At 44.8% G+C, this 14241-nt stretch overlaps 3 protein-coding genes across 3 annotated transcripts in view; all 3 read left to right on the forward strand.

Moving 5' to 3' along the window:
* Positions 1-14241, forward strand: part of LOC306960565 (protein NLRC3-like) — a gene marked incomplete at both ends in the record, with an annotated part of 303489 nt that overhangs the window by 231499 nt on the left and 57749 nt on the right. The window lies entirely within an intron of this gene.
* The window catches only part of LOC306960416 (protein NLRC3-like), a gene marked incomplete at its 3' end in the record, with an annotated part of 232902 nt that overhangs the window by 184244 nt on the left and 34417 nt on the right, over positions 1-14241 (forward strand). The gene's annotated exons all lie outside the window — the stretch shown is intronic.
* The window catches only part of LOC306960421 (uncharacterized protein), a gene marked incomplete at both ends in the record, with an annotated part of 68009 nt that overhangs the window by 41642 nt on the left and 12126 nt on the right, over positions 1-14241 (forward strand). The window contains 4 exons of the mRNA XM_079552852.1: positions 6418-7931; positions 7996-8060; positions 10298-10415; positions 12930-13097. Coding sequence (XP_079408978.1) covers positions 6418-7931; positions 7996-8060; positions 10298-10415; positions 12930-13097 — 1865 coding nt within the window. The remainder of the gene's footprint in view (positions 1-6417; positions 7932-7995; positions 8061-10297; positions 10416-12929; positions 13098-14241) is intronic.

Genomic DNA, 14241 nt, shown 5'->3' on the forward strand with positions numbered 1-14241 from the left:
CACTGGAGATAGAAATGGTCTTAAAGACAAGGCATTTATTGCTGTTGTTCCGAGTTACAAAGAAGTAAAACCATCTAATGACTTCCGAAAGAGAGAAGTGAAGTCCAGACCTCCGCTGACAGTCCCTTTTATCCTCGTCTTGCTCCTCTGCACAGAGAGGATGACACTGCCTATCTGTGAATCAGCTGTTTGTGTCTATGTGTTTGTGTATTATCTGTACATCACATTATGTACAGAATGATTATGGTGTCACCATTGTGTATCAGCTCATCTCACTGACATGGTCTTCATGTTCTGTAGCGTGTGAGCAAAGCGTGTGAGTCAGACGTTTGTTCAGATTTCCTTACAATCCTTACATCTTTACAATCCCTGGTCCGTTTCAGCTTCAGCCTCAGTGTCAGAACTGGACACACAATGGAGGAGCCAGAGGTCAGAGAGGACGAAGCCGTTCCCTCTAAAGCCACTGACCGGCCTGAAGCTCAGAGGTGAGATCCACCACTGTCCTCCATGTCAGAGTCAGCTCCAACACTCACTGTGTTTCCACTTTAAAGCACATTTAGAAGTTTGGCATAAGTAACGAGTGACAAGCTCAGTCACAGACTCATGGATGTGGGAGTGAGGGAGTGAGGGTGGATGCGGGTGGAAAGTGTGTGGGTATGAGAGGGTGGGTGGGTGCGGGTGGAAAGTGTGTGGGTATGGGAATGTGGGTGGGTGTGGGTGGAAAGTGTGTGGGTATGGGAGGGCAGGTGGGTGCGGGTGGAAAGTGTGTGGGTATGGGAGGGAGGGTGGAAAGTGTGTGGGTATGGGAATGTGGGTGGAAAGTGTGTGGGTATGAGAGGGCGGGTGGAAAGTGTGTGGGTATGAGAGGGCGGGTGGAAAGTGTGTGGGTATGGGAAGGTGGGTGGGTGCGGGTGGAAAGTGTGTGGGTATGGGAGGGCAGGTGGGTGCGGGTGGAAAGTGTGTGGGTATGGGAGGGCAGGTGGAAAGTGTGTGGGTATGTGAAGGCGGGTGGAAAGTGTGTGGGTATGGGAGGGCAGGTGGGTGCGGGTGGAAAGTGTGTGGGTATGGGAGGGCAGGTGGGTGCGGGTGGAAAGTGTGTGGGTATGGGAGTGGGTGTGGGTGGAAAGTGTGTGGGTATGAGAGGGCGGGTGGAAAGTGTGTGGGTATGTGAAGGCGGGTGGAAAGTGTGTGGGTATGTGAAGGCGGGTGGAAAGTGTGTGAGTATGGGAATGTGGGTGGGTGTGGGTGGAAAGTGTGTGGGTATGGGAGGGCGGGTGGAAAGTGTGTGGGTATGTGAAGGCGGGTGGAAAGTGTGTGGGTATGGGAATGTGGGTGGGTGTGGGTGGAAAGTATGTGGGTATGAGAGGGCGGGTGGAAAGTGTGTGGGTATGTGAAGGCGGGTGGAAAGTGTGTGGGTATGGGAATGTGGGTGGGTGTGGGTGGAAAGTGTGTGGGTATGGGAGGGCGGGTAGGTGCGGGTGGAAAGTGTGTGGGTATGGGAATGTGGGTGGGTGCGGGTGGAAAGTGTGTGGGTTTTAGAGAGCGGGTGGTTGTGGGTGGAAAGTGTGTGGGTATGGGAATGTGGGTGGGTGCGGGTGGAAAGTGTGTGGGTTTTAGAGGGTATAGGACTGTGTGAGTGAGTTCAGGGGTGAATGTGCAGAATAACTGATCGATGCTCTGCAGAGTGAGTGATGTGTGGTGTAGCCGGGCCTGGTCTGGTTGGGGACAGAGGATGGAAATTAGCTTGAGCTATAATCCTGCATTTTAAGTATACTGTACTTTGTGTAAATGCATTGTCCCTTTCAAATACAAAAAAATACAAATACAAAATGTAATCTGCTCTGTTGCACTGTGTGGTGTGTCCACACTTAGAGCCGCTACTATCACTTTATCACCTTATATCACTTTATCACTTTATCACTTTATACACCTACACATCTGTAAATATAATCTCACTGTTGGTCCATGTCAATTATTATCATCTTACAACATTTTACTTTTTTAATTTATCTTGTTTATTTTAATATTCTTTATGCATGTCCCCTATACTCTCATAGTTTAAAGTTTGATATCTTATTTTTATCTAAATTCTTATATGTTTTATGTTGCACATCTGCACCAAGAACATTTCTAGTTTGTGAACCTGTTCTCAGGTTTGTGAACCTGTTCTCAAACAATGGCAATAAAAACATTTCTGATTCTGATGGACACAGGGAAATATGCATTTAAAGCCTTAATCTGCACAGGTTTATCTGCGGCTTGAGGTTGTTTTTGTGAGTCAGCGTTTTTGTGCATTTTGGAAGATGGACGGAAACATCACATTTCACATAGCAAATAAAAAACACTATTGTGGGTGGATCTGACCTTTGGATTGGAGAGGACAGAAGAGAAGAAGAAGAAGAAGAATCAATCAGTGGCAGGTCTAGTCCAAAAATGCACATTCCAGATGTGCAGGAGCTCAGACATCACTGTCTTTGCCGCTGAGTTCATTCTAACAGAACTCTGTGCCTAATGCACTGTTATTTTATTGGTGTTTGTAGGATTTTAAATTGCACTGCTCTGATTTTCTGTAGCACTTTGAGATTTGTGTTCAAAATTAAAATGATTATTAGAGTTTGTCCAAAGCTCAATAAGAAAACATAGAAAACATACTCAGGGATAGTTTTTGTTTGTCCAGCATTTACAAAGCGGTTGAGTTGGTTAAATACTTTGGTGTAGCACTAACATGTGTCGCCTAAATTAACATTTATTCACTGCATTACAGATAAAAACATACAGAGCCCTGGAAGTGAAATTAGAGATAAAAAATTCTATGGGTGATTTTTATTTATTTTTTTAAATATAAAAATTATAATTTATTATTTTTTTAGCAAAAAATATCTTGGGAAAACGTGATAATTATCTCGGGGGAACGGGATAATTATCACGTTCCCCCGAGATAATTTTTTTGGGGAAAAAAATAAAATAAAATTCAATTTTTTATGTTTATGGGTCTTTTTTTTACCCCGAGATAATTAAAACATTCCCCCGAGATAATTTTTTGGGATTTTTTATTTTTTTTTCCACGTTTTTATATTATACAAAATAAGTTCATCTCTGATATAAAGCTAATGTGTTTCTCTTCTCAGACAAAATGAGGCTGGAGTCAAAGCAGAAGTTCCTTCTCTGTTCTGGATGCTCATGGGAGCTCTGGACGATTTACCAGACTATGATTTTCAAAGGTTCAAGCTGTACCTGATGGACGACACTCTGTTAAAAGAGTTTGACGTCATTAAGAGAAATCGACTGAAGACAAAAAAGAAGACCAAGATCCTGCAGGCCATGATGGACAACTACGGCATCTTCACCCTCAGAGTCATGAAGAGAGTCCTGGAGACACTGGCTATGGGCAACATCCTGGATGAGCTGTCCGAGTATCCCTACGACCCCGAGGGTAAGACTGACCTGTGACCCCAAGGGTCAGACCAAAATTAAAAAGTTAAAATTACATTAACAATAATAATAATAATAATAATAATAATAATAATAATAATAATAATAATAATAATAATAATACATTTAATTTATATTGCACTTTACATTTCAAGGAAACCTCAAAGTGTCCACAACAAAACTTCCAATTTAATGCTGGGTTTGCATGATTCGTTATGAATGGCATTTTTCTGTCATTCGTGACATTCGTAACATGACTAAACACTTCTTAATGGGATTCTTAAGAGAGCGCATCAGTTCGTTACATTCGTGATGTTCGTGGAGAATTTTTTGTCTGGCAAAAAATCTTCCACGAATGTCACGATTCACCCTCTGTTCGTGGAGTCGGAGTGTGTCCTTTCGTGATGAGTAGTGGTGCTTCGTAATTCAGAGAGCATTCGTACAGCATTCGTAGAGCAGGATCACTGTTCTCACACTCAAAATTGATGAAAACACACGCTAAGGCGGAAAGTAAATTTTCGTACTTGCAGTAGCAAAAGAAAAGTCACACAAACTGGGCCAATCCTTGTGCTGCTCCAGGGGAACAGCACCTGCCACCGCTCCTCAGGAGCTGAAGTTGTTCCGACGTCTTTTCTTCCTCCTGATGTCTGGGAGCCAGTTCCTGCCACCCCTATGCCGCTGGAGAACCCCACTGTTATATACTTGTCCCGATTTTCTCGGCATTCTTTGCGTCTGCCTCGCACTCGCACTGCCGCCTGTCACGGCGTGACTGTGCTGTGACCACCATCAAGCTAGCTCCCGGGGCTGCCTCTGGCCCAACCCCGCTTTTGTCTGCTCGAGTAGTGGAATACAACCCGGTTACTGGCCGGCCTGCACTCCGGAGCAGCCTGTCAGCTATGTGGCTACTGTTCGTGGCTCTCCTGCTGGCCTCTCCGCGGCTGTTGCCATCCCCGGCTCCGACCATGGTGCTTCGATACACCTCCTCGCAGCTCCTCAGATTCAACCACCGCGCACCTTCTTCACTGGACATCACAACAACTCTGCAACAACACTGTCTTCTCCATCGTCATCCCTACATCCAACGAGGCTCCCGTCGCAATCTCCTCTACAACTTCAGTGCCAAAAACAGTATTACATCTCTCCAGTCCACCGCAGTAACATCTCAGCTAAATTCACATCGGACTTTTTGGACATTTTAAACTGCTTCAACCACACCCAGCATGTCACTTCTCCCACACACACTCATGGACACATCCTGGACCTGGTCTGTTCCACACCCTCCCTCACCATACACAACCTGTCACAGACCGACCTCACAATCTCTGATCATCTGGCCATCACCCTGGACATTATTACCCCCCTCCCACCACCAAACACACAAGAACAATTACATTTTGAAACCTGAAATCAATCAGTCCCATCTCTCTCTCCTCCTCCATATCCCATGCCATCACCAGCTCTTCCCTCAGATCCAACTGCCTCTGATCTCGTCAACTTCTACAACCACACACTCTCCTCCTGCCTCAACCAAATAGCCCCCCCTCAAAACTGCCTCAGTCTCCTTCTCCACCTCCGCCCCTTGGTACACAAAACAAAACAGACAACTTGAAAGGCTCCATAAAAAATCCGGTCTCACTGCCCAAGCCTACAAACACGCTACAACCACATACAACTCCGCCCTCAAAACTGCCCGGTCCAACTTCTACTCACAACTCATCTACTATAATTCTTCCAACCCCCGTACACTTTTCTCCACATTTGCAAAACTGACCAAAGGACAATATAACCTCGTCATTCACTACTAACAAATACAATAACTTCCTGATCCTACCATTCCAAAATCCATACCATACATTGTTCACTTGCATCCACTTCCTCCGCTTCTCCTCCCTCTGAACATGAACTCACCCCACTCACACTCCATAGCCTTTCCTCCTTCTCTCCTCTGTCTCCCTCCGACACCACCAAACTCCTCTCAAACCATGAAATTCTCAAACTGCCAACTCCTCTCCTCAAAACCTGCATACCCACTCTCATCCCACTCATCACCAGCATCATCAACACTTCCCTGACCTCTGGACCTGTCCCATCCTCACTCAAACTTGCCTCCATCACACCCCTCCTGAAAAAAAAAAAAAACGGCCTCAACCCTGACAACCTGGACAACTTCAGACCCATCTCCAATCTCCCGTTACTTTCAAAAATTCTGGAACGCGCAGTCATCACCGAAAATCTCCACTCCTCCCATCTTTTCAAACAGCACTTCAGCACCGCCGCTGACTCTGGTTCCATATCCATCCTCCTCCTCCTCAACCTCTCCACCGCATTCGACGCAATAGACCATTCCATCCTCCTCCACCGTCATACTTAAAGAAGCTATACCTGATTGTACAAAGAAACAGGCTCACTCAAATTTCAAATTGTTATTCTCTGGTCCAAACTCATCTCAAACTTTCCTAATGCTTTTACAACATCAACATTCGTCACAGGGACTGAGATTAAACCAGGTTTCACAACTTTCAGTGAGGAAAAGTGTCACTTCACTGTAAAAAATGCCTAATAGCCTGACCTTTTATGTTTAAAAGGCTTTCTGCTTTTACCATATACTAAAGGACAAAATCATTTTATTTCGATGACAGAAAATAAAAAAATCAAGGATAGCTCCTTTAAATATCTGCCCCAGTGTAAAGACACTTACTTCTCTTATCTTGTTTCTGTTTGTTCACAGCGATGATCAGAAAGTGTCAGGATCTCCTCAAACCAACACTGAAGTCCAGGTTTAAGTTCCTGAACGAGAGTCTCTGCAAAAAAGCCCCCAGAAGGAAGTTTCATGATGGCTTCTCCGAGCTGTACATCACTGTCACAGACCCAGAGCAGGAGGAGGAGCATGAGGTCGGACAAATGGAGAAATACACCAGGAAATCAGCCCAAGAGACAACCGTCCAATGCCAGGACATTTTCAGAGGCACCACAGAGACAGGAGAGCCAATCAGAACGGTGCTGACGTTGGGCGTGGCCGGTGTGGGGAAAACAGTTCTGACTCAAAAGTTCAGTCTGGACTGGGCTGAAGGCAACGCCAACCAGGACGTCCAGCTGCTGTTCCCCTTCACTTTCAGAGCACTCAATGTGCTCCGAGGCTCAGAGTACAGCTTAGTGGGACTCGTGCACCGCTTCTTCAAAGAAACCAAAGGCCTCAGCAGCTTCCAGCAGCTCAAGGTGCTCTTCATCTTGGACGGTCTGGACGAGTGTAGACTTTCTCTGGACTTCAGCCGGACCCGGATCCTGACGGACACGGAGAGCGTCTCAGTGGAGGAGCTGCTGGTGAACCTCATCAGGGGGGACCTGCTTCCCTCCGCTCGCCTCTGGATAACCACACGCCCCGCGGCGGCCAATCAGATCCCTGCTGAGTGCGTCTCCATGGTGACAGAGGTGCGAGGGTTCAGCGACCCACAGAAGGAGCTGTACTTCAGGAACAGGTTCAGAGACGAGGCCCAAACAATCATCTCCCACATCAAGACGTCCCGAAGCCTCCACATCATGTGCTTCATGCCAGTCTTCTGCTGGATCCTCTCCACAGTCCTGGAGCATGTGCTGAAGACCAGAGAGAGAGCAGAGCTGCCCAAGACCCTGACTCAGATGTACATCCACTTCCTGGTGGTTCAGGCCAAAGTCAAGAACATCAAGTATGAAGGAGGATCTGAGACAGACCCACACTGGAGTCCAGAGACCAGGAAGATGGTGCAGTCTCTGGGAAAACTGGCCTTTGAGCAGCTGCAGAAAGAACACCTGATCTTCTACGAGAGTGACCTGAGCGAGTGTGGGCTGGACGCTGCAGCCGCCTCAGTGTACTCCGGAGTCTTCACACAGGTCTTTAGAGAGGAGCCAGGCCTGTACCAGGACAAGGTCTACTGCTTCATCCATCTGAGTGTGCAGGAGTTTCTGGCTGCTCTTCACGTCCATCAGACCTTCGTCCACACTGGAGTCAACCTGCTCTCCACAAAAACACAGAAGTCCAGTCTGCTCAGAGTCAAACCTAAACTGAAACATCTGCACCAGACGGCTGTGGACCAGGCCTTACAGAGTCCAAACGGACACCTGGACTTGTTCCTGCGCTTCCTCCTGGGTCTTTCACTGCCGACCAATCGGAGCCTTCTCCAAGGTCTGCTGACACAGACAGGAAGTAGCTCCCAGACCAATCAGAAAACAGCTGAGTACATCAAGCAGAAGCTGAGTGAGGAAGTGTCTGCAGAGAGAAGCATCAGCCTGCTCCACTGTCTGAATGAACTGAATGATGGTTCTCTGGTGGAGCAGGTCCAACAGTACCTGAGCTCAGGACGTCTGTCTGAAGGTGGACTGTCTCCTGCTCAGTGGTCAGCTCTGGCCTTCATCTTACTGTCATCAGAAGAAGATCTGGAGCAGTTTGAGCTGAAGAAATACTGTGCTTCAGAGGAGGCACTGCTGAGGCTGCTGCCAGTGGTCAAAGCCTCCAACAAAGCTCTGTGAGTGAGGTCTATGTAAGTATGAACCTTCTAAACTTCTCCTAAAACAGTGTGTTCTCTCCAGACTGAGCAGCTGTAACCTGTCAGAGAGCAGCTGTGAAGCTCTGTCCTCAGTCCTCAGCTCCTCTAGTCTGACAGTCCTGGACCTCAGTAAGAACGACCTGAAGGACTCAGGGCTGAAGATATTGTCTGTTGGACTGAAGAGTCCTCACTGTAAACTGGAGCAGCTCAGGTCAGAGGGTCTATATTTCTTTTTATTAATTAATATGTTTTTTTTTATATATATATACATGAACACAGTTATTGACATTGGTCTAAGATTTTAAGATAACTTGAATCTAGATCACTACTGCCACCTCAGGTCATATGTGTAACATCATCTTCTATATTAAGCTCGTACATGACGGCACTTCAGACCCGTAGTAACTTTTTGAGTCACTGCAGAATTTTAGAGGCAGTTGTGGTGAACAGATCTGAGCTCATTCTACACCTAGGACATTGCTGGAACATGTAGGTACGACAGTGAAGATCCCGATCTTATGCCCTTTTTAGGATCATGCTTCGTCAGAGCTGGTTAGGAGGAGTCTGAATTTCCGCCATGATTCCCCTCTCGAATGTGGTCATTGTAGTAAATGGGGAGGAGTGAGGAGGAGTGTCTATTATTTTTTTGGGTCTATGAAAAACACTTTTAGAGCTTTAAACTTGGAGCTGCAGGATTTTCCTTCATCACATTGAAAGTGAGGTTTGAGCTGCTGCTGTAACGTGACCTCAAGGGCTGAGGGTTTGTTTTTTAGGCCTTGTCCTCCACAGTTTGAGTGACAGACGTGTTCTCCAATCAGAATGATGGAGCCTCGCTGCCTTTGGCTGTTGGTCAATGAAAAGTGTCTTCAGGAGAATCATGTTTGTCTCTGCAGTCGCTGTAAACAAACTCCACCTGTGTCTCGGGCAGAGCGAACTGCAAACTATTATCACGAAACAAACAAAGTCTCACGACCTGAGAGTCGGACTGAGTCACAGAATCATCATTTCCTCAGGGAGCAGGTCGAGGTGGTTCAAAACAGACAAACTCCTCCGTTCATCACCGTACACTCGTATCACTGTATTTAGCCTCGTCCAACTGGAACATCTTCACTGCAGGTTTTTCATGTAAATATGAGAAAACAAACAGCGTTTTGCAGCTTTTGATTCAGAGATTGTATTTATGCCACTGAACAGGAAGGAAGAGAGTGCTATGTTAATGTGAGAATGATTAGAACTAAGTATGTTCTCTCTTCAGACTCTTGCCTCTTGGTTTTTTCAGATTTGTATCTTGTTGCTGATGAAGCTGAAATGTAATAACTGAGCACCGTGATGTTTAACAGCAGTTTAGAAGTTTATGATCAGACACATGACAATCAAACACAGGCGATATATAAAATATTAAAACCACATATCGATTCACAACATCAGTCTGGAAAATCACAATTATTTTTTTATCCAAGCTGTGCAGGTCGAGTTAAACTTGTTACAAAGTTGTTCCTTCATCAAAAACAGCCTGAACAGGAGCTGAAATAACGCCGGTGTGACCATCGTCTTCAGTGTTTCAGGAAGTGACAAAGAGCACGACCACATCAGCTGTGACTCTGATTGGCTGCTCCTAAAGCTCAGAGTCAGAACAACAAGCTCTAAATAGAAACAAAGTGAATTTATAACTTGCTGAATTTGTGTTTTGAGCCACTTGCACATCTTTGAATAGTCTTTGAATCTTGTCCAGTGGCTGTTCTGCTGCTGGAGCTCATAAGACGCTCCTCATGTTCCTCCTGAGCCCCAGGAAGGAAACCACTGGACATGTTAGATCAATGTGGCATTTTTTAACCAACGAGATGTAAAATATTGTTCAAGATGTGTTTGAGGTTATGTGGAGCCAAATCAGGTAGAGGGCGCTCTGGGAGGCTCTAACCCAAAAAAAGGTTAAAGGGTGCGCCAATCCAGCCCCAGGTGTGGTGTAACGGAGGCCAATGGTTTTGACCGTGCGTGTGCTGTGTGTTAATCAAATTACCCAAACTTAATCACCTGCACATAGCCAGCACGCGTTCTTCCAACGTTTAAAATGTGCCACAACAGAGGGTTTGTGAGTGATGTCACAACAGCAACAGCCTGGCAGCAAAAACATTAAATTGAGTGGGAAGAAGCAACGTTATTCACTCAATTTGAAATGTAGAAGCTTCTCTTTCTGTTTAGATTTAAACACCTGTAAAAACAGCCTCTTTAAATCCAGTTCTTATGTTTGTGTTTGTGTAACTTTGTGTCTTATTGTAAATGTTCCGTCTCCTCCAGACTGAGCAGCTGTAACCTGTCAGAGAGCAGCTGTGAAGCTCTGTCCTCAGTCCTCAGCTCCTCTAGTCTGACAGTCCTGGACCTCAGTAACAACGACCTGAAGGACTCAGGGCTGAAGATGTTGTCTGTTGGACTGAAGAGTCCTCACTGTAAACTGGAGCAGCTCAGGTCAGAGGGTTTATCTTTCTTTTTAAATTCATGTTAATTGTTTGTTAAATACATGAACACAGTTATTGTTTTTGGTTTGTAAGGTTTTAAGACATGATTAAAATATCCGTGTCCCAGCTCTTTAATATTTTTTGAAGATCATGTGTTTGTAGAGCATGTATTTGTAAGTTTTTATGAGATTACTGTACAGAAGCTGTGCTGCCTTCAGAAAAAAAAAAAAACACAGACTGCTCAGGTCGTGTTGAAACCTGAATTTTGTACCTGAGCAATGTGTTATAATATGATATTATATAATATGCGTCATGGTAGCATGTAAACAGGCAGAACCTCCCTCTCTCTTGGTACAGCTGCATTCTTTGCCTTTTTCTGCGAACTGCATATGTGGTTTCAGTGCTCCACATTGTTTTTCTGGATGCTTGTGTATGTCTTTGCCGTGTTTTTGTGGAGATTCAGTGGATTTTTTTTTTACTGCAGAGTCCATAATGGTCCTGAAGAAGCAGCTTTTTAAAGTAAACCAAGCAGCAGCTTATGAGCTGAAGATATTTGAGACACATTTCTTCTTCTGAAGCACTGAAGAGGCATCAAGAGCCCCTCAATATTAAAACAAACAGCATTTTGTAGCTTTTGATTCAGAAAAAGCTTTTATGTCATTGAACAGGAAGGGAAAGAGCGCCATGTTTTTTTTTTTTAAGAGAATGATTAGAACTAATTAGAACTTGCTTGCAGATTTGTATCTTGTTGTTGATGAAACTGAAATGCAGTGTGCGAAATACCCGGGGTCCCCATCTCCAAATTGTTACACAATACAGATATACATTTTCTCACCATAGCCTTTGCAATGTTGTGCGTTATTACAATGCAAGCAAACAACTGAATAAATGTCAGGTCTATCGACTCACAGCGCATTTGTTGAGAACTAGGGTTTCTTTCCAAGATAATAATTCGGGACTGAGACATGATTGCTGAGAACAGAGCTTCACAGCTGCTCTCTGACAGGTTACAGCTGCTCAGTCTGGAGAGAACACATTGTTTTAAGTTTCGAAGGTTCATACTTACATAGACCTCACTCACAGAGTTTGTTGGAGGCTTTGACCACTGGCAGCAGCCTCAGCAGAGCCTCCTCTGAAGCACAGTATTTCTTCGCACGGTGCGATAATACTAGCCTAAAGGCTAACGCGCACCAGAACCCAGCGATGCACATCATCCATGTGGGGTTTCAACACACACTGGAGCGCGCCGCATCACGGCACTTCAGAGGCTTTTCTCAAACTGTGCAGGGCTTCACACACGTGATTTATACATTTATCATAAGAAAAGAACATACCCATGTCCGTGTTGTAAGAGAGAGCAAGCGGGGCTCTTCTTTGCAGGTTTGAGTTGGCAACAGACACGAGTTGAACATGCTCCACCTGAAGCCTGAGCCCTGGCGATGGTTTGTCTCCGTGCTTTTTCTCATCCCTCCCAGCAAAGATTACAGCGGGCTCTTTGTCTGCCACTATGTGCCTCTTCAGGAAGGTTAAAAGCATGTGTTTTCCTCCGTGGTGTTACATCTGGATTCAGCAGAACTGAATGCCGACATGGGGTCTATCAACGCTGAGCATCACTGCAGCCTCAGTGTGCCTTCTGTTGTAGAAAATAAAGGAGACGGCTCTTTCGTCAAAGCGTCTCAGTGTGCTTTGGGCTTAACTGAATTTATGTTAAGCCTATATAACCATGAAATACACCGAAGACGAAAAGGACACATACACATCTTGTACAACCAATCACACCGACCCCAGCTCATGGCCAACCAACGCCCAGCCTTCGCCCTGAAGATCAGGCCCCATTGGTTTGATGGGTCAATCAGGAGGGTCGGACCCCCTGCACCCCTCACGTATTTCACACATTGCTGAAAGGTAATAACTGAGCACAGTGACTTTTAACAGCAGATTTAGAAGTTTATGCTCAATGCTCAAATACATGAAAAATAAACCAAAGGCCATATATAAAATATTAAAACTGCAAATCCAATCGCAATATTTGTCAGAAGAATCCCAATTGTCTTTTTTTTTGGTTTATTTTGTGTCAAAATCATGCAGCCACTTGCACAGCTTTGATTAGTCTTTGAATCTTCTCCAGTGGCTGTTCTGAGCACAGCTGCTGGAGCTTATGAGATGCTCCTCATGTTCCTCCTGAGCCCCAGGAAGGAAACCACTGGACTTGTTAGATCAATGTGGCATTTTTAACCAACTAGAAAGTAGATAGTGAAATATTGTTCAAGATGTGTTTGAGGTCATAGAGGGCATGTGAGTGATGTCACAACAGCCCGGCAGCAAAAACATTAATTAACTGACAAGAACGCAACATTATTCATTCAATTTACAATGTAGAAGCTTCTCTTTCTGTTTAGATTTAAAATGTGCACATCCTCTTTGACCAAACACCTGCAAAAGCCAAACAGCCTCTTTAAATCCAGTTCTTATGTTTGTGTTTGTGTAACTTTGTGTCTTATTGTCAATGTTCCGTCTCCTCCAGACTGAGCGGCTGTAACCTGTCAGAGAGCAGCTGTGAAGCTCTGTCCTCAGTCCTCAGCTCCTCTAGTCTGACAGTCCTGGACCTCAGTAACAACGACCTGAAGGACTCAGGGCTGAAGATGTTGTCTGTTGGACTGAAGAGTCCTCACTGTAAACTGGAGCAGCTCAGGTCAGAGGGTTTATCTTTCTTTTTAAATTCATGTTAATTGTTTGTTAAATACATGAACACAATTCTTGTTATTGTTTTGTAATGTTTTAAGACATGATTAAAATATCCCTGTCCCAGTTTTTTCTTTAAGACCAAGTAGATCATTTGTTTTTATGAGATTACTGCACAGAAACTGTGCTGCCTCAGGATAATATCGCGTATAGTGTTTAAACCTGAGTTTTGTACGTGAACAATGTTTTTTTCAGTTTGATTCCAGTAAAGACAGTAAAGACTATGATCCTCACTGTTAAACGATACCAGTATAGAATCAATATAAAGTTTATGTACTCGATAATATACAAAATGTTATATTTGTAGAGATGTTTTGATGTTGTTGGTCCAGGGACAGCGCTAAAGGAAGTGAGAGTTTCAGCTCAAATTAAAGATACACATTTAAAGAAAGGGCTTTGTAATTAAGTGCTTTATTTGTCGTTGTACAACCGTACAATGAAATATTGTTCAAGTGTTAGTCCTGAGCCGCTGTGGCCGATCTGAGCCTCATGTTTGTGGAGGTCGAGGAAACCGCCTTCAGTCTCCTCTGATCCTCTGAAACAGTGCAGCGCCTCCTGGGTTTGTCCGTTTCAGAGCGTGGTGTCCTGCACTGGTCAGCTCCTCCTTCCTCTTCCTCCTGCGCAGCTCCCTCTGCTCCGCAACAGTCTTTCACCATCGTCTGGGAAGAGCTGAGCAGTTAATCTGTTTTATTCAGTTTTATTCAGTGAACGTCCATTAGCCAGAACAATAGAAGGCATGTGTGGCTTAGCTGTGAGTCTTGTCCGGATACTTCCTCCTTTGTCCATTCCTTGTTTCCTGCAGCTCCTCTTGTGACGCCTCTACTGTGCTGCTTCTACAATATCTGTATCAAAACCCAAGTGTTGTTAAAGTAGTGATATTAAAAATAATTGTACAGTCCCAGCTTTAGACAGAGTGACTGAACAGGGACCAATCAGAGGAGGAGGTGGGCGGGGATAGTGTGTCCTGACTCTTCATTGGTTGAAGCGCCTCATGTTCTGTCTCTTTTAAATGATCGACTCTGCTCGATGAGATGTTAAATATTGTTCAAGATGTGTTTGAGGTCATAGAGGGTATGTGAGTGATGTCACAACAG

This window comes from Gobius niger, assembly GCF_951799975.1.
Source record: "Gobius niger genome assembly, chromosome: 3".
NCBI classification, from domain to species: domain Eukaryota; kingdom Metazoa; phylum Chordata; class Actinopteri; order Gobiiformes; family Gobiidae; genus Gobius; species Gobius niger.